Genomic DNA, 21,297 nt, shown 5'->3' on the forward strand with positions numbered 1-21,297 from the left:
AACTAATTAGCAGGGAAAAGTTGGATAGGAACATGGGAATGGCCATGGAGAGGGTTACACATGGGAAACTTCCACCACACTTCCACAAATGTTCAAAAATACCCTGGTCAGTAAGTACACATAAATCTAGTATTTGTTTCACACAAGAAATTACACATACCACAATTTTGTTTTAATTTGTAAAATAAATTTATTTGCTGTTCAGCATCACAGCTTGACACTTTAATGTGACAAATCAAATAAACAAATAAAATAGACACACAAATAATAAAACAGCCAGAACAAGAGGTTGCATATCTCCAAACATGTGTTACCCTGCAAATGCAATGGTGAAAGAAATGGGGACACCAGAATACGTACTGCAACAACCAGGGTGAATACTAAGCAAGATACACACCACCAAAAAAAAAAATCCTGCATTTGTAGAGGTCAAAATACGAACTTTCATGCCCATGGCACGCAAATGGATCGATGGGCAACTCAGGAAGCGGATGTCCAGTGCAATTTAAACCTTTGGCCTCCAATCACAGAGGAAGTGAACCAGGTCTCATTTGGGCCCTTTTTTGCCCCTTTTAGATGGGGCCTTGGGGACAGGGGCCTTTGGCTCAGCTGGCTTTCGGCGTCTTCCCCTAGTCGACACAGGAGGGTCAGCCGAGGTGGAAGGTTGGGGAGCAGCTTGGGGTGGGGCAGCAGATGGGGGATTGTCCCTTAGGGACCTGGCGGTGGACAGCTGCTCCGCAATAAGTTCATTCTGGCGGCTGAGGTGTTGGGCAATGCTTAGCATGCCAGCCGCCAGAGTTTCATTAATGCGGTTCAACGCCTCAACCTGCAGCTGGTTTGTGGCCTTCCACTCCGCCAGAAAATCCCCCACCTGCTGCTGACGGATCGCAGCATCCACCCCTTGCTGCTCGATCCTGTCCAGCGTCACCAACAGGCTCTCACTCCATGTCTCCTGTGGCTGGGGCTGGGGGCGACGTCTTGGTGGAGGCTGGACCACCTGCTCCACCTGTGGCTCTGCAGAGGAAGATGCTGCCGGTACATCCTGACTTTCTGCTTCTGCTAGGATAAGAATTGAAAACAATGTCACCATCACATACGCAATAAAAAATATCTTTCGAAATACAATGCATTACTGTGACTTACCATCAAAAGCAGCAGCAAAGACCTCCGCCGGGAGCTCACTGTCCATATTGGAGATCCCCCTGATCTCCCCCACATCGATGACATCACAGGAGTCCAGCTCCAGGGGGGTAAACTCCAAATGGTCAGGCATAGGACCGCTCCCGGTGGACATGCTGTGGTTGTACCGGTCAGTCATCTTCCTCTTCAGGGCACTTTTGAAGTCAGTCCACCTACAAGTTTAAAAATACAAATATCACCATGAGATATGTGCACCACTGTGCTACGTGTAGGGTTACCACCTAGTCCCTTTAATTCCGGACACATGTTACTTACACAGGTTCTGTGGCAGTTTAAAATTAGGTGAAGTGGAGTCTTGAAGTCAGCCAGCCACAGAACCTGTGTAATTAATATGTGTCCGGAATTAAAGGGACTAGGTGGTACCCCTAGCTACGTGACATTTCCTAGTGTGGGTGATCTTATGTTTTTTTGCCATGTGTGGCCAAATAATTCTTTGATGGACAAAACCATGTGCACTGCAGGTGAGGCAGGTGTAAAACCCCACCCAAATCTGATTATCTCTGCACAAGTAACACCTGCCTCACCTGCAGTGCACATGGTTTTGTCCATCTAAGAAATATTTGGCCAGAAAGAGTGAACTAGAATAAGGGCCTCAGTTCCTGCTGGAGACTGCTGAAAAATTGCCCTGACAAACACACTAACCTTTTCTTCACCGCGTCCCAAGTTCTGACCACTGGTGACACCTGGTTCACTTCCTCTGTGATCTTGTCCCAAAGGTTTCTCCTTGCACTGGCACCCGGCTTCCTGGTTGCCAATTCAATCCATTCGCGTGCCCTGGGCACGAGAATTCGCATTTCGGCCTCTACAAATGCAGGGTTTCTCCTTCTGGTGGTGGTATCCTGCTCAGTCATCACCCTAGATGTTGCAGCACGTTTTCTGGTGGCCCCAGCTCTCTCACCATGCACCTGCTGGGTCACACCTGTTTGGAGAGATGCAACCTCTTGTTCTGGCTGGTTGCTTGGCCCTTGTGGAGCTGGTGGAGGTTCACCAGGGCCTGTTACTGAGGGGCCCGCTTGATCTTGCAGGCGACTCCTCTCTTGGGCCCTCCTTCTACGCTCCTGTTCCCTCTTCTGTAATGCTTGAAGCAGGGATTCGGCTTGTGCTCTCTGCAGAGCGTCCTCTGCTGCTGAATCGTCAGAGTCAGACATGTTTGCAGCAATTGTGGGCTGCATCTGACTGAATATTTATATGTTAATCTCCCGCCACGAACAAGGGGGCGTATATTTTTCCCCGCAAGGTAGATGCAAATTTACGCCGATATTTCCCGCCGATAATTGCCGCTTAAATTACGCAGGTCTCAATGCACCTGATCAATCACCCGTATATGTATATACACAGGTTGTGGAGCATTGTGGGCTACATCGTGAAATGTGTGCACCTGTCATTCCAATGATGAGTGTTGTCAGCTGGTATCTGTTGGAGTTCGTGTATGCTTTGTGAGTCACATTTCAAAACATCACGTTATAATGCTTGCCTTGCATATGTAATGTCTATGCAATTGTCATACAGCAACATGTTGCATTGTGGCCCTTTAAGCAGCGTAGTTCTAAGTAGACGGTTGCGTGTATTAATTTCCGCATACTATATATACAGTACTTTTCTCTTCATGGCAATCGGTGTATTGAGCCCCCTTTAAGCAGCGTAGTTAGGAGTAGACGGGGTGCGTGTATTATTTTCCGCACACTGTAAATACAGTACTTCTCTCTTCATTGAATGCATGCTGTTGGTTGTGGTGTGTGTATATCGGAACGGTCCGCGTAAGTTTCTATTCGCATCCAGTTTGTTAATGTAAGAAGGATTAATAAAGTTAATACCAAACAAACAATTTTTTACACCAATCAGCAAGCACCAAAAGTGATATATGTACCTGCAATTAATAACTGCGCCATTGCCACCATGACTTCAACCAGGGCTAGGGCGTTTTCTACCCAGGAGCTATTGGCCTTGGTTGAGGTCATGGACCGCCGCCTGGGGCCCAGGGGCCCTTATGTATCGAATAGTGAAAAGCGGCGGGCATACAATGCTGCCCGCCGGCTAATTTTCGCCAGGACCGGCGTGGATAGGAGCCTGGCTCAACTGGAGCGGCGCTGGTCGGACCTGCGCCGGCGGCAGCCAGTGTTGCTCAGCACACTTCGCCGCCATATTGCCCGATGTAAGTTTTTATTTACTAGTATGCCTGCGTTATTTTGCAAATGTTTTCTGTACTTTTTATAAATGTGTCCCTGAGTATGTGGGTGTATATGGGTGTATATGGGGGTGTATATGGGTGTATATGGGGGTGTATATGGGTGTATATGGGGGTGTATATGGGTGTATAGGGGGTGTATATGGGTGTATATGGGGGGTATATGGGTGTATATGGGGGGTATATGGGTGTATATGGGGGTATATGGGTGTATATGGGGTGTATATGGGGGTGTATATGGGGGGTTTATGGGTGTATATGGGGGTGTATATGGGGGTGTATATGGGTGTATATGGGGGTGTATATGGGTGTATAGGGGGTGTATATGGGTGTATATGGGGGGTATATGGGTGTATATGGGGGGTATATGGGTGTATATGGGGGTATATGGGTGTATATGGGGGGTATATGGGTGTATATGGGGGGTATATGGGTGTATATGGGGGGTATATGGGTGTATATGGGGGTGTATATGGGTGTATATGGGGGTATAGGGGGTGTATAGGGGGGGGTTAAGTAGTTGATCAGTTTTTGGGTGTAGGATATCAAATAGTTTGCATGATAAATGTCTGAAATTTCACAGCAATGATAATTTTGAAGGTTATGAGCATGACTAATGTGAATTTTTCTTTCCCCCTTTTTTATGAAACCCAATCTTCGATTTCTATGCCATCAACATGAACATTTCAGCACGGGCAAGGGCACGCATTGAAGCCCGGGAGCAGGCAGCCCGGGACCAGGCAGCCGAGGAGGAGGAGGAAGAGGAGGAGGAAGAAGAGGAAGAGGAAGAGGAGGAGGAGGAGGAAGAGGAGGAGGAGGAGGAGAAGAAAGAGGAGGAGGAAGAGGAGGAGGAGGAAGAGGAGGAGGAGGAAGAAGAGGAGGAGGAAGAAGAAGAGGAGGAGGAAGAAGAGGAGACCCAGGGTGCAGTTTGCACCCACACAATTTCCCCATCCCCCACCCCCTCCACAACCCCCACCCCCTCCACAACCCCCCCCCCCTCCCCAACCCCCACCCCCCACCCCCTCCACAACCCACCCCCCTCCACAACCCCCACCCCCTCCACAACCCCCACCCCCACCCCTCCCCACCCCATTTCCAACCCCCCTACACCTCTCCACCACCCACCCCCAAACCTCTCCACTCCCCAGTCACACCCACTACCTCTGTCCAAACACCAGGACCATCCTCCTTGCTCCTGCCCCCCCCAACCACTCCACAGCCAACCAGCGGCACCCAGGATGGCTCAAGTAGCCGTAAGTAAATAATGTGTCTAATGTTGACCTACACATTTCTACACATAAATAATCACAACAACCACATATGTGTATCCAACATCAACATTAGTTGCAACATATCACTGCAGGCCGACCATGAGGTGTGTCCTGTCCTTCTCCAGGAACAAGGCTCCCCTTGGTGGTTTTTTTGAGTGTGGCCATGCCTCACCCCTTGAATAATTGACATAACAGTACATCCAATGAGATATCCGACATTAGTGGTGTGGTAGTTATGTGGCTCCAGGTGTTGGGTAACTCCAGTTCCCAGCATGATGTGCAACACAGGGCCAGATTATAATGGAGGCGCAAGGGGTCAGTGCCCCTGGGACCCCCTCTAGCTAGGGGCCCCCTGTGGTTGTCATTTTTTTTTTTAAAAAGAAAATGTTTAAGTTATGTTTTTTTTTTTAGCTAAATGTTTTGTGCATGGGTGGGGTAGTGCTGCAGCTTCACCTATCTGCCAATGTGACAATGATTTATGGTGCTGAGCATCGGGAGGCAAGACACACTGATTGCACAAGTGTGCAGTGCATTTCTGGGAGTTGACTAAGTCCCATGACACTTTGCACCAGAGGACAGAGGCTGAGAAGTTTGTGCTGAGCTCTGATTGGTGGAGCTCATTACATGCTTCTCAGGTCCATGGAGAACAGCAGCAGCAGCTTAGTCATAGGAGGGTTTTTAATCAGAGGCAGCACTAGGACTGTGAGGTCTCCTCCAGAGTAAGGGGCAGAGGGACAAACACAGGCTTTTCATGTGGTGTGTGTATATATATATATATATATATGGTGTCTATTATTATTCCGAGTGCCGCCAACCCCCTGTCTATATATATATATATATATATATATATATATATATATCCCCTGCAGGTAACCATTGACCAAGTTTATTCTGCCTTTACTCTATGTTTTGACAGTATAATATTCGCCCATGCAGTGTGCGGCCAGTAATGACAAGTGCAAGGGGGCCCCCCGCTCTAAAGTACCCCGGGCCCCCCAAAGGCTTAATCTGCCACTGGTGCAACTTAAATGTAGAGATTGTTTTGGTAATAGTGTGTGAGGCCATGCGGATGCATGCTTTACAAACATAGCTGTAGGCCTATAATTTGTACAGCAATGTCCTAAATTTAAAATAGTAAGGAGTGCTTAAGCCACAACAATGTCATAACCCTTAAATAGCACAGGCTAATTGTGAGGTTAGAGGAGAGTCCCCCAAAACCAAAGTACCAATTGGGATACAGCATACATTCATTGATGAAGGAGTAATTGAATTAATGTTATTTACTATGTACAGTATGTGTGTGTTAACATATTATTTTTTAGTACTGTGTTTACAGCAGACCCATCTTCAATGTAGTTTCTAAATGTATGTGGCCTTCACACATAACTCTGAACTTTTTATTATGTACAAATACAACAAACATTTGTGTATATTAATTTTTTGTTTTATCCCTTCATTACAGACACTGAACAGCAGCAGGAGGAGGTGGCCGCAATAATGCGGGAAATAATGGTCACCCTGGTGTACCTGCAGCTACTTTTTGGGCTTCTGGAGGCCCGCCTTTAATTTTTTATTTATCCCCCCCCCTTTTTATTTTTGTATCCAATAAAAGTTTTATTACAGTTCGAAATTGCCTGTGTTTTTACTAATAAATATGTTAGAGGGCGTGTAAGGGTAGGTACATACAGATGTGTACTGTAAGTTATACTTGTAATTTGAGGTGAGGGGTAATGATTGATGTGTGAATGTGTGTGTTTTTGAGTAAAATAACACATAGTGAAAATGCATGAATGTTTAATGTTGTTCGATTAAAACATCACACATAACATCAGGGTAGGTATACATGTTACACATTTTGGACAAAGTAATTACGTACATAATTTAGTACATATACAGAAACACCAACATAACTTGATTTAAAAGTAACAGCAATATGGGGACACATAGATAGTGATTAAAATGCCACATTAGAACATAACAAATATACATGTAATGTGGGTTAAAATGTAGTTTTATTAGGTCTTTATTAAGGTAGACAATTGAGTTAATAGAAAACAATAAGTGAATAACAAATAGATTAATTAATCAATTGTCAGATTAGTAGTTGAGAGGCAAGATTTGCAGGTCCATATATGTGAAGGGTATGCCAGCGTGCACGGACGTACGCTCACTCTCACGAGCGGTGACATAAGCTGAGTTTTCCATTGAAAACAATAGGGACCCGTCCGTGCAAACTGGCGTACGCTCAGATCGCCGCAAGAAGGCGGTGGGGAGACGGAGGAAAGACGGCCGTAGACGGCGCCGTACGCTCAGTTGTACGCCTGTTGTCGGAGTGCAAGGGCTGGCCCGTCCGCGTACGTTGCCGTACGCTCATTTGTACGGCACTCCCCTTCTACGGTATTTCTGGCCGTACGTAAGCGGCTGATTTGTGGGTGGACTTAACCCTAACGGCCGCGTACGGCTAGCGTGCGGTAATTGTGAACGTACGCACGTTTGGCCGCTCCGATCAGAATAACCTCCAGAGTGTGTATCAGTATTGTTCTTTTTTACTGTGTGGAGCAATATGCAGAACCGGGAGGTAATCAGGGTGTAGTTTCTTTTATCAACTTAATTTTTTTTAAATCACATATATAGGAAGATGTCTTGTCATAGAAAAAGATAGGGAAATATGAAACAGTGAAAGTGTCTCTTTGTCTTGGAAGCTGTCGAACACAATTATAGATCACTTATTTAACACAGCATAAGAGAACCAAATCACCACTAATTAAAGTGTTCATTTTAGTTTTTATTGATTGAATATATAATGTCGACCTGCACACAGCAATAAGCAAAGTGCTCTCTCCGCCCTATGCCCTGATTCAGAGGTGTATACAGTGCTGGTATTTACAGAGCCAAATGATTATTGACTGACTATGATGCTGCTCGCAATGAGAATTTTTTCACAAACTGAGTGACAGTCAGGGACTATTTGGTGGAGGTAGCGAGGAGTAGCAGTAAAAACGTACATGTGTCACGGACTCATGACCATTTTTGGGGCATGTTTCAGCTTACATCTGCTATTCCAAGTGCAAAAAACATGTCTCAAGCATCTCAGATCCCACTGACAATCCATATGACCATAGGTTTACTCAGGGAGGCCATTACCAAAGGTATCCAGTCCCTGGAGCTGGCGGGAGCCCCGCAACTGGGATGTGAGGCTTCACCCTTGCACCCAGACCCACCAAGCAGTGGAAGTGCCACAGACCCACATGAGAGAGTCCAGACAGAGAGAATACGGGTAAGAGTGCTGTTAGATGTTACTGTAATGTGGACTGTCAGACACTGTTATTCCATAAACTGGGAAATAATGCAGTTTTCCTTATCACATAGAACAAGTGACAACTACTGTACATAACATATGTAAAACATACAGTAAACATTTTTGTGTTATGGTCTGACCCCCCTTCCCCCTCCGTTCCGCCCGGACAGCAGCAGCAGCACACACCTACAGCATGTGTTGTTCTGACAGCAGGCTCAGCATGAGCGTCTCACTGACAGCGTGAGAGCTCATGCTGAGCATGCTGTCAGCACAGCACATGCTGTAGGTGTGTGCTGCTGCTGCTGTTGGGGGGGGACAATAACACCCCCCTCCCTCTACTTTAGAGTGTTTTTTTCATCCCCTCTAAACATTTTGGGCGTGGCGTAATAGGGGGACGTGGACATGCTTCCTGCAGTTAGGCTATGCCCCAAAAATGTTATCCGGGGCACGGCGTACCTCTCGGCAGCCCTGTGTGTGTGCTGGTGCAGTGCGGGGAAGGGAAGGATGAATGATGAGGATGAGGAAGGAATCTACAATGATATAATGTGTATTAGGGGCTCTTCTGTGGCACAATGTGTATACCCGGCTTTACTGAATGTTATTTATGTTATGTTTTTAGCTTTTTTTTTAAACAAAAAAAAAATACAGATCTTAAATCCCCAAAAAATGAGGCAGTTATGGCAAAACCAAATCCAAAACCCAACAATGAAGTAGAACCAAGTAGAACCAAAACCAGCAAAAATGGTCTGGAGCAGACAACTCAGATTTTTTGAACTTATGTGTCTATTTATGTGGAGTAAAATAAAGTGTACAATGAGAAAACACACTTTTTTTAACCCAAGCTGTAACATGCCAGTTAGGAGCTGGTTGTCTGGTACTTTTCCCCCATCCATTTTATCTCTATCCAATGCTCAGTCCATAGACCCTAAAGCAGGCATGTCCAAACTATGGCCCTCCAGCTGTTGTGAAACTACACATCCCAGCATGCCTTGCAATAGTTTTAGCATTCTCTAATAGCAAAACTGTGGCAAGGCATGATGGGACTTGTAGTTTCACAACAGCTGGAGGGCCTTAGTTTGGACATGCTTGCCCTAAAGTAAATAATCTCTGTTATGTTTCTGAATCTCCATAATACAAATGGTAGGCCATAACCAGTAAACAGTAGAATGGACACTCACAATTTTTGGGGTCATAAATAGATGTTTTGGAGCCACGTGAGCCTTTGTTAATCTCAGGTAATTGGTCCAACTAAAATCTTCATCCTTATAACCTGCACACAGAAATCATAAAGCATGCGAAACATGCAGGTGTAAGTAATAAAGAGTGGGATGGTTAATGAAAACAATTAAGAATCTCCTGCATTCCTAGGGGCATATTTAGTAATTATCAGTTATTAGTTCTTAATTATCATTATAATTTCTTATTGTCACTATTTGTACCAATAAGAAATTGAGATTCACCCAAATGTACTAAAATACAAGTCCCACAAATAACATTTCATACATAGGAACCCTAATCCCTTCTAATGGTTGAATACCACATTGTTAATTCCCATAGTCTGGGGGTTCAGCAGAAACCTGAAAGATGAAGAGGTTAGGTGGCTGGCGGGGGACACAGAGGCGGCGCACGCCGGTGAGGGAGCTGGAGCAGGGAGGCAGTATCAGTGCTCCGGGCAGGTGGAGGGAGCAGGGGGGCGGCGGACATGGCGGGCGGGGGATGCTGCTACTAGGGCAGAGGCAGAGGGCAGGGGACGCTGCAGGGAACACAGAGGCGGCAGTAACAGAGAGCCGCCAGGGTGAGCCCGGAGCTGTCAGTGCTGGGAAAAAAAGCAGCCTGTGATTGGCTGAGCACTCTCAGAGCGCTCAGCCAATCACAGGCTGCCCATTCATTGTATGGCCTTTTTTTTTCAGCACTGACAGTTCCCTGCTCCGGCTCCCCCTGCCCAGCTCTCCATTACTGCCACCTCTGTGTCCCCCCGCAGTGTCCCCTGCCTCTGCCCTACTAGCAACGTCCCCCACCAGCCGCCTCACAGTGTCCCCAGCCCGCCCCCTTGATGTCTGTCGCCCCCCTGCTCCCTCCACCTTGCAACTCCCCAGGAGTTGCATATGATAAATCGCATGGGATTTATCATATGCAAAACTTGGCACATCAAGTGCCTAATTGTGTGTCCCCCTCCCGGGGAGCTGCAGGGGGAAATCAGGTCCGACTTGTCCTTAGGACAAGTCAAACTAATGTATGGGGCCCCTAAAACTGGGTATACACTAGACAACACTGCAAATGATACGATGTTGCTCATTATTTCCCATGAACTCTCTGACAAAATATATTGGGCCTGATTCAGAGTTGATCGCCGATGTGCAAATTCACAATACTATTGATTACTGAATGTCTGCACATGTGGACGGATCGTAGTGCGCATGAGTGAGCTAAAACAGTATCAAAAATAGCGACTGGATCTAATCGCATTCCCTTTGCAATAGGATTGATAGGGGAGGGAACTTGCTGTTTTTCTGGGAGTGTCAGACTGTCAGAAAATACGCAGGAGTTCCCAGGTGGTTTAAGGGAGTTTGTGTGATGTCATCGGCAGCCTTGATCAGCATGTCTCTGTCACAGAGTGGAAAAATAATGATGGTTGGTGAATTGCGTATGGATGTGTGACAATATACCAGTTAGCGATATTGATGCAATTCACTCATAGATTTGCATAGGGCGGGTTTTATTTCAGTCTGGTCAGTGGCTTACTACTCGCAGTCATCTGTAAATTTGCAGATCAGCAATCAGGTCTGAATCAGGCTCATATTGCGTACACACTGAGCAGTTTCACAAAAGGTATCTTCAGCCGCCACATCCACGAGTACCACATCCGGTCATTGACAATATCCTCAGATTGAGCTGCATGTACAGAGGAACATCGCTAACCACCACCTGCAGGAGGGCGCATTGTTACCAATATAGGGCTTATACCCTTTACGAAAATCTCATTATGACTGGTCATTATCCTGCATATAATTTAAAATCTCATCTAGTGTGTATACACCTTAATAGTGCATGTTTTCCCAGGTCTCATAAAATTCCAAGTGAAATAATTAGAAACATTGTACAATGCATGTGTTTGACTTTTTCTGATGTCTGGGAGCAAATGGTTGACCAAACAGCAAGATAGGACAGATCATTTTGTGTACCCAACTTATGGTAAAAATGTTTATTTTATTTTTTGTCCTTTTTTTGGCGGGCAGTTCAATTAAGTTTTTGTATTAAAATTGATGCGGTATTTTCCGTAAACTAAGGGATCAAGAAACCTATCCCGGATCCCTGTGTTTTCTAGATCATTGCCTTTATTCAGATCTGATCGCAGTACAAATTTGTTTGGAAAATGGGCAAAACCATGTGCACTGCAGGTGGGGCAGATGTAACCTGTGCAAAGAGAGTTACATTTGGGTGGGGTGTGCTGAAACTGAAATCTAAATTATGCAGCCATTATTTACCCTGCACAGAAACAAAATAACTCACCCAAATCTAACTCTCTGCACATGTTACATCTGCCCCACCTGCAGTGCACATGGTTTTGCCCATTTTCCAAACAAATTTGTGCTGCAATCAGATCTGTATAAAGGCCCATGTCTGCAAAAAAAAAGTCATTTATCGCATGTTTTGTTTCTACTTATTCAAGACAGGTGAAACAAAATCTCTGATAGTGCCAGCTATCGGGAATAATTGAATTACCCCCAGGGATCAATTTGCTGTGTTAATGTAACTAGGTTAATTGAATTCCCTTCTTAGATTGTCCAAGACACTGGATTTGAGATGCTGTATCACATTACAGCATGGTATGAACAAATTGGTTAAAATGACGTCTATAATAAAGAAATTTTTAATCTAAATGGGAATTGGCAGATTAATCTGTGTGATGTGGGCTCTCAGTGATAAATATGAACTCCTGGAAGTGTGTCCTGCAGGCAAAGGAACTCAAGGCCTCACGTTTGGCTTGGTTAATTATTATTAGACTAATTCCTGTTTAAAGTGCATTTCAAATAATGCTTTAAAGAAGACAGAATACAAGACAGTGTAAATGTGATAACAAACTCAAAATCTCTTTTATGACCTTTTGGAGGTTGCAATTTGTGTGTCGTTCTCTCACACCATCCGGCAGGGTGTATGTCAGGTGAGTCCGCATTCACCCAAAAGTCATGGCAGTCAGAATATCCATCAAAGTGGAGCCTTATTCGAAATGCACACACCTTAAAGAGCAGAAAAGTATAAAGATAGACAGTGAAGTCCTAAAGGAGCCCACATACGCACCGTTGTCGGCGGTGCGATGCTGTACGATGGGGTGCGCGCTCCCGTGGCACCCCATCGCACAGTACAAAAAGTATGTGCTGCACATACTTTTTGTCCTAGCTTTTTCTAGCATAGCATCGCATCGTATGCACATCGTATGCACAAGGCATACGATGCGATGCTATGTGTGCTAGTTAAGCCTACAACGCATGCCGGGATCGGTGCGTGTGTGGGCTCCATAAAATAAGAGGAAATAATACATTTAATAACAAAAGATATACAAATATTAACTCTCCACTGAACACAGATATTATTCTTATGCCCTTCAGCAGGAGAAATTCTGTAATATATGGTCACACAGTCAAGAGGAACAGTACTCGTGTTATTCACCAGTGATGACAATTGTCATAGATCACCGAATATAATAAGTGGAACATTATCCCTATGCCGCCCATTAGGCAAAATGACAAACCCATTTTTGACAAAAAATGAAAGGTACAATGGGCCAAGTGTATTAAGACTTAACAAGTGATAAAGTGTAGAGTGATAGAGAGTGATAAAAGACCAGCCAATTAGCTCCTAACTGCCATGTTATAGGCTATTTTGGAGAAATGACAGATAGGAGCTGATTGGCTGGTCCTTTATCAGTCTCTACTTAATCACTTGTTAAGGTTTAATGCATTTGGCCCAGAATCTTATACCAACAAACAGTGACGAAAGGGAGAGGGATAGTACGTTACATCAGTCAACAGTAAGAGCATCAGTACCTTACATCACCCAAAAGCAAGAGGGTCAGTACTTTACATCACCCAAAAGCAATAGGGACAGTACCTTACATCACTCAACAGTGAGAGGGACAGTACCTTACATCACCCAACAGCGAGAGGGACAGTACCTTACATCACCCAACAGTGATAGGGACAGTACCTTACATCACCCAACAGCGAGAGGGTCAGTACTTTACATCACCCAAAAGCAAGAGGGACAGTACCTTACATCATCCAAAAGCAAGAGGGACAGTGCCTTACATCCCCCAACAGCGAGAGGGACAGTACCATACATTACCCAACAGTGAGAGGGACAGTACCTTACATCATGCAACAGTGAGAGGGACAGTACCTTACATCACCCAACAGTGAGAGGGACAGTACCTTACATCACCCAACAGGGATAGGGTCAGTACCTTATATTAATAGTTAGTTAATAGTTAATAGTTAAATAGTTACAGGAATAGTATCTAATATCCTCCAAAATTGAAAGGGACAGTACCTTGTATTACCCAACAGTTAGTGGGACAGTACCTTATATCACACAACAGTAAGAAAGATAGTACCTTACATCACCCAACTGTAAAAATGTCTATGATTAAAATTCCCCACTAATCATAAAGCATCATTGTACCCTCTAACAGAATGAGGTATTGTCTTATACTCAGTAATTCTCCTTGGTACAAGATGTAATATAATATAATTTAATTATAATGTAATATCATTTTTAAAGGTAGGGGATTAGCATATCAGCCCTCTTATTGTGATGATTGTATTATTAAATGTTAATCACATAAAACGGGAAAATGACAGGGATGTATATGGGAAACCATGGATATTGACGCTGTATACACCTTTCTTGTATCCACTGTACAACTTCTATTAATACTTAATCATGTAACTAATTATAGCCATTGCCCTTATTTCACTCAGTGGTGGGACAGACCATGCCTTTACTTCACTTTGTAAGGTAGTGTATCCTAAAGTGACCATACCTCTAGTCATAGGCAGGGGTGTTTTTCAAAAAAGGAAGAGGCCTGTGTGCAGCCTCCTGCTTCCATGCCCCCTCCTCGCTGCCGACAGCAGCACCATACATCGCTGTAGTGTCTGAGCGCTAGAGGACTCAGACTCTATTGCGCATATCTCATAAAAATGATGCAGAAGCCATTTTTTTAGGAATTTCTGCAGAGCTGCCACCATCAGGGCTCCAGATGGGTAAGGAATAAAAAATTGGTGCAGTGTGTACACCACTGGTCATAGGTCAATTTTTTACTTTAGTTGCTAGCAATTTCTTCTGGACAGCTCACCTCCGCCACAGTAAGAATAAAATACATTGATGGATGCTGGGGATCTGTTCCCTCTAGTTTCATTCCCACCTTGAAACCATTCTTGTGCTGTGTTCCCAGTTGCCACTGCAAACCATACAAACCAAACAGCTCATTAGTCACAAGTAAACATACAACAGAGTGTAATACTTACATAGTTATGGTTATGTGAAGCGTAAGCTCTGTTTTTACTGAAGGTAGCCTACGTCTCTACCTAGACATTTAAGTTTAATGAAGACATCTTACATCTCTTCAGGGCAATTCAGAGCAATGACGGCGCTCTCAGAACAGCGTGGGAAACTCATAGGGATGAGCAATAAAATTAGCAATTTTGGCTTACTGAATTTACCGCTGAACATTACGATCCAAAATTGCTCAGAATTTAATATGCCATATTCAAATGGGTGTATTGAAGGCACACCACTCATCTCTTAGGGAAATGTAAAAAGATCAAATGGGTACAAATGAATTCATTCACTCTTAATCACAGCTGGGAACCGCAGGTCACCTAATCTACAATCAGCCAAGCTGCCATTTCTACAAGCGCCAAGATCAGCGTAATTCAGCTGTATGAATGAGTAGACCATCGATAGAATATGGCCATAGAGTTCTGTAGTGGCTGGCTAATTTACAAACTTTCATAAGGCTGAATCCCGCTGCAAATTCAGCTAAAAAATATGAATGGAAAATGAGACACATTTCCATCCATATTTGATCAGTGAGATCCATGCGATGCTTCAATGTTTAAAAATCAGAAAGAAAAAAAAAACGACATGGGGTCTACCCCCATGAGTATACCCAGCCCCGGACTCTTTGAGCTGTCCTGGTTCCAGACATTCAGGGGAAGAAAAGATCTGGGGTTCCCCCGTATTTCAGTAAAGAACACCAGGCTCTTGGACTGGTCCTGGTTATCAAAATATGGGGGACAAAAAGACTCCCCCATATTTTTTTTATAACTAGTACCGGGCTCCAACTGCCAGCAGTGTAATGCAACAGCCAGGGAGCATTAACACCCTGGCTGGGACCCAATAAAGTGGTCCTCCCCCAAGGCCTTCACTGGCCAGGGCTGAAGCCTGGAACCCCTGGGCGGTGGGTGCCGGTTGATAGTCCAAAAATATGTAAAAAAAATAGATTAATAAAGCAGCCTCTCCTGCATGTCCTGTTTTCAGTCTCTGTGAAAACCAGATCCTAACCTGTATTTCAGCCACTTACCCTTCATGGGTGTGGTTTTACAGCTTGTTAGGGTCAAGCTTAGATCAGCGGTTACTGTTTAGTAATCTATTAGAAGCACTGTGAGTAATAACACTGATATTTAGGCATTGGTTCATTTGACTTAGTTGAATACTTTAAAAAATTGTACGTTTTTATTGCATGTTGTATATTAATTAAATTAGCATGAAATTAACATTTTAACATGCATTTTTTCCAGTGCCATACTCACCTCCCAAAAGAGATTAGTTGGAGCAGCAATGCATTTCTGTTCCTCCAGGTAGGCGGACCAAGACCATGAATCTCCCAGCTCATCTCCAGAAACTGTAAGTAGAGAAAATAGGAAACAATATCACTGTCCACAATCACGTCATAGGGACAAACATGTGATAGAAGCATAAAAAGATGGGATGGGTTCTACACAGGGACAGAAACACATATCTATGAATTTAGCAGATGAAGCACTAAAATTAGAGGGAAATAAAGGCATAGCATAGGATGGGACATAAGCCAGGCATGACCTAAATAGATTTAGTAATGAGTAAATAGTTTATATGGGGTATATTTATCATTAGTGGCTCTGAGGCCCTGGCCCTTTTCTATCGCCACATATCGTGACAGAAAAAAAATGAGTTTCAATCCATATTTATCAAAAATCTATTGCCAAGATAGTAGCCCTGATAATAGCCTGCCCCAACAAAGTCTTCAGCAGAACAGAAGACTTAGGTTGGGGTTCCCCCACCCAGTGGGCCCACGGTCTTAAAAGACCCCCTGGGTGGAGCTGCTCTGCCCCTGCTGAGGTGCTGCAAGATGACTCATTCATGTAATCTCCAGCCTCCGCTCTGCTGTTGCCAGCATCAGAGGCTTGAGATTGCATAAATCAGCCATGCTGCCCGAGAGGGGACAGCTCAGAGAGGAGGGAGACAGAGGTGCTGCAGGCTGGACAGCAGACAGTAGGTCTGCCAACCCCAAAGGCCTGGAGTCTACTCTCCCCTGTAAGGTGGTGTTGGGGGACAGGGGGGATTCTGGTCTCATGGTTTGGGCTAGGGCTGGAGGCGTGCATATGGAGGGAGTGTGCGCCACCTGTCTTGGATGTACTGGGCCCAGCAATGGTTTAATCCACCCTGGTCTTCAGTAAAGTGATAGTGATTACTATCACATTAATGCACATATGAGCCACTAGTTTGCACAGATAATATGCAGATGACTGACACTACACATGTGGGCCACTAGGCTGTGCAGATATCTGACACTGCGTATGTGGTCAATTAGGCTGCGCCGTTATCTGACATTAACCGCCTCGGAGGTATGCCTGGAAATTTTCCAGGCTGAGCTGCGCTGCATTAGCGGGCTCTCCCAGAAAATTTTCAGGCATGCCACTGATGAGCAGATGTGTGCCAGTGGTGCCTCCACGGACATTCATGCCCGACCCAGGCAGCCCCGAACTCCCGCACATAGCCGAAGTCAGAAGCAGCGGCCCCAGGGGAGCAGGGGCGTTAGTTTTATTTTGGAGGCGGAACGGTTCCACCTCCGTCTGCTCACTTTGCCGCTGTCTGTCCTTGCCTGCAGTGCATTGCTAAAGAAGACAGCTAGGGAACCCGGCTGTCTAAGAGCTTCTTGGCGCACCTTTCCAGGACCACTTTAAGCACTGTGTGTGATGCACGCTCACATCCCATCGCACAGCATAGGAAGTCTATGCAGACCGTACTTTTTGTACTAGATCGCATTGTATCTAGTACAAAAAGTATGCTGCTGTAGCATTGTATGCTTTTTGTACTAGATACAATGCAATTTAGTACTAAAAGTACGGAGTTCATCGCTCTGTGTATGGGCACCTTAAGAACAAGGGTGATTACCTATGTAAAGCGCAACGGAATATGCTGCGCTATATAAGAAACTGTTAATTAATAAATAAATAAATTATCTGTCACTAGGAACTAGAAGATCGCTTTTTGGTGATGCTTGACCCATAGGTTTAGAACAAATAACAACCTCTTTGTAAGGTGTTAGTTATCATGGTGAAGCTTTGAGAATCTGGCAAATTGGCACAGAACACTGTACCCTTTAAGAATAATGGGGACTGTGATTTCCATAATTAGTTTGTGTAGGAGATTCTGCATGTTTTTTAAGCTGAAGTTGTGTACACACATGGCAATTTTTCCCAGACGATTTTCACAAAATCGCCGACAAGGTTTACCAATATCGCCCCGTGTGTTTAAGTGGGCAATAGAAATGTGCGGTCCCGCAGCATTGATATTGCCCGTCCAACTGTGCAGGCAAGAAAATTTTCTCTAGACGCCGCCTACACTGTGTACTTGACTGCGGCTGGGGAAGGCAAGATGTAGTTAGCCATCTGATCTCTGACAGCTACTGTAACTACATCGTGGTTACACACGGGGCTCTGTCCAATTCGCCAGGACTGAGGGCCTTATTCTAGTTCACTCTTTCTGCCAAAATCCTTCTTAGATGGACAAAACCATGTGCACTGCAGGTGGGGCAGATTTGGGTGGGGTTTTACTTCAAAGTGAGCTCTATATTGCAGTGTAAAAATAAACCAGCCAGTATTTACCCTGCACAGAAACAAAATAACTCACCCAAATCTAATTCTCTCTGCACATTTTACATCTGCCCCCCTGCAGTGCACATGGTTTTGTCCATCTAAGAAGGATTTTGTCAGAAAGAGTGAACTAGAATAAGGCCCTGAGTCCCGTGAGTACACCCCTTTAATAATCTAATGTGTAACTACTTAGCAAGAAGCCTCTCCTGATTTACTGTAGTTAGGGCAATACATCTTGTTTTGATGTGTTCTTCATAATGAGAATATACTGCTGAGTTAGGGTGCCATTTTTCCCTAAAATAATATTACTCCTTTGCTGTAGCTTTCATGTTCTATCAATATTTGCTTGTATACAATATTTGCTTGTATACTATTTTATTTTGATTAGAAGGAACCTATTTGTATAAGATAAAATAAATAGCTTACAGGGAATCACAAGGGCCCATACACGGTCCGTTAAATGGATCCGTTTGGTTCTTAATTAGCACGCTTCGCATCGGATCGCATGCCTAGTGCATGCGGTGTGCATGCAATGCGATCCGATGCGAAGTTTAGCTAGTACAAAAAGTATGTGCAGCACATACTTTTTGTACCGTACTATGTGATGCGCGGGAGCGCGCATCGCATAGTACAAAACGGACGGTCCGGGAACGGACCGTCTATGGGCACCTGCTTGGAGTTATTTACCTAGCCAAGTCTAAAGGTGCCCATACACGTTACAATTATTGTATCCAATATTGGATACAATATCGCATCTCATCGCATCTCGGTTTTGCGATAAGATAAGATCTAGTACAAAAAGTATGTGCAGCACATACTTTTTGTACTAAATCTCATCTAATCTCATCTTATCGCAAAACCGAGATGCGATGAGATGAGATATTGTATCCAATATTGGATACAATAATTGTAACGTGTATGGGCACCTTTAAAAAAGAGATAAATGCAAGGGTGATAAAGAGTGATAAATGTCCAGCCAATCAGCTCCTAACTGTCATGTTATAGACTGTGCAAAATGGCATTTAGAAGCTGATTGGCTGGATGATCTTTTTTTAAGGTGTAATGCATCTGTCCCAAGGTGTTGATTACCTGTATTATAATAATGTTGGGGACATTGGGGGTTATTTTGGTTCACTCTTTCTGACAAATTCCTTCTTACATGGACAAAACCATGTGCAACGGCAGGGGAGATTTGGGGGAGTTATTTTGTTTCTGTGCAGGGAAAATACGGACTGCTTTATTTTTACACTGCACTATAGATCTCACTTTGAAGTAAAACCCCACCCAAATCTAACTCCCTCTGCACAAGTAAAACCTGCCCCACCTGCAGTGCACATGGCTTTGTCCATCTAAAAAGGAATTTGTCAGAAAGAGAGAACCTAAATAACCCCCATAGTGAGGGATAAGTAAAGGAAAATAAATTACTCTGTGTGTCCCTTTGTCTCCACAAATCCAGTCCTGGGCTCCTCATGTGTGTTTCCTCGATATCTGGGATCCTCTGTTCTTTCTGCTTTTCCTGAACAGAAATATCTTGCACATACAGATCTGACAACATCATTCAGCAAGAACATTGTACGCAGGATTCCAGACAGCAGCCATTTTCTGTCACACTGCTATGACATCATGCATCACTAGGACCTGCTCATAGTCTCATAGTATTCACCATACAACTATAGTACATTGTAACAATCATAACCGCACTGTAGACAGGGAACTGTTTTTCTATTCAGCAATATGTCTTTTAATGTTACTCCATTGTACATCATTAGATCCACCAGACGTCACAATATAATTCTGCAACACAGGACATTATTACACATCATACAGTTCTGCACCCAGACACACTCCACGTCCATGCACAGTATTCTGCAGCATTCTTCACTCACAGCAACTCCACAATGAGTGCAGTGATGCCTCTGTCCTCACCATTATTTCGGCCTCTGAATCTGCTGGGCTCTGATACTCTTTTGGTCTCCGTTTCTTGACGGGTTTTGGAGTCTCGTTGCCTACCCCAAACCCTTGAGATGGCTCCAGGACCAGGGACCTGCTGTGGACACCCCAGAAACCAGGGAGAGGGTGACACTGACCCACTCCCCATTCTCCCCCATTATTGTAACCTGCAGGTCTCAATCTCACCTCTCTTTAAACTGACAGATTTCACCACATGTCTCACATTTTCCCCCAGCCACATGCTGGCAGCCACAGGTATCACAGAGACACATCGTGGTATCAGATGGGAGGCTTTCACTTCCTTCAAGACCTGTAACACAAAAAGAAGTATCACACTATGGGGGAGATTCAGGTTGGTTTGCAAAAGCAAACTCCTTTTTTAATGGACAAAACCATGTGCACAGCAGGTGGGGCTGATGTAACATGTGCAGAGAGAGTTACATGTGGGTGAGTTATTTTATTTCTGTGCAGAGCAAATACTGGCTGCTTTATTCTTACACTGCAAATGTAATTCTCTGCACACGAGCAGTATCCTCCAGTGGTATCCGCCAGTGAGCAGCTGGAGGATACTGCTCGTTAAGGGGAGAACTAGGAGAAAACACGAGATCAGAGACAATTATACCCGGTGTTTGACCATATCACACGGCCCCTACTTCAATCTTTGGAGCCTTGTGCCAGCTTAAACTGCAAGCTCAGGCAGTGGAGGCGGAGGAGTGTTTTCTGGCCACATTTCATCGAAAGCTGGACACTCTTTTAAATATTGGAGACAGCCGGGGCAACTATGGAGAACATCTGAAGGAGGAATAGCCGCAGTGGCAGTGCGGTCCTCCGGCCGGTGATACACGTACACAGCAGCTCCTTTTGGGGAAGTAGTAAGGGTAAGGTGATTTAACCACAGTAGCAGTGAGGTTCGCCACCCTGAAGTACCCAGTCAAAGACATATTTTACGACAGGGGAGTCTGAAGGAAAGAGTGGATTAACCGCAGTGGCAGTGCGGTTCCCCATCCTGAAGTACCGACCCAGGGGCACCTCAGCCCTGAAGTAGCCACCTTGAGGTTTTCCTGCTACAAAGGTCCCAAGCACTGAATTGATGTACATCGGGCATTATTTGTATCCAACGATCTGGTGAGCTACTCTTAAGAATTTTCCCCATAAGGAATATTAACTTTTTTTTTTAATACATTTTTTAGACTGTTATGTGTAATGTGATTTTATTCATGAAGAAATCCCTTTTTCCCTTGTTTTTTTTTTTTTATA

General features: G+C 44.5%; 1 protein-coding gene across 4 annotated transcripts in view; it reads right to left on the bottom strand.

Annotated features, from left to right (window-relative positions):
* The window catches only part of L3MBTL1 (L3MBTL histone methyl-lysine binding protein 1), a 51,480-nt gene that overhangs the window by 21,786 nt on the left and 8,397 nt on the right, over positions 1-21,297 (bottom strand). For 3 of the 4 annotated variants that reach the window (XM_083147745.1, XM_083147742.1, XM_083147743.1), the window contains exons 5-11: positions 20,227-20,350; positions 20,017-20,137; positions 19,516-19,606; positions 15,766-15,857; positions 14,307-14,411; positions 12,057-12,192; positions 9,133-9,224 (exon numbers count right to left, since the gene is read on the bottom strand). In XM_083147745.1, coding sequence (XP_083003871.1) covers positions 9,133-9,224; positions 12,057-12,192; positions 14,307-14,411; positions 15,766-15,857; positions 19,516-19,606; positions 20,017-20,137; positions 20,227-20,350 — 761 coding nt within the window. The remainder of the gene's footprint in view (positions 1-9,132; positions 9,225-12,056; positions 12,193-14,306; positions 14,412-15,765; positions 15,858-19,515; positions 19,607-20,016; positions 20,138-20,226; positions 20,351-21,297) is intronic. The other variant, XM_083147744.1, reaches the window with a different exon arrangement.

The sequence above is a fragment of the Crinia signifera genome, chromosome 6, assembly GCF_055691185.1.
Source record: "Crinia signifera chromosome 6, ASM5569118v1, whole genome shotgun sequence".
Classification (NCBI taxonomy): domain Eukaryota; kingdom Metazoa; phylum Chordata; class Amphibia; order Anura; family Myobatrachidae; genus Crinia; species Crinia signifera.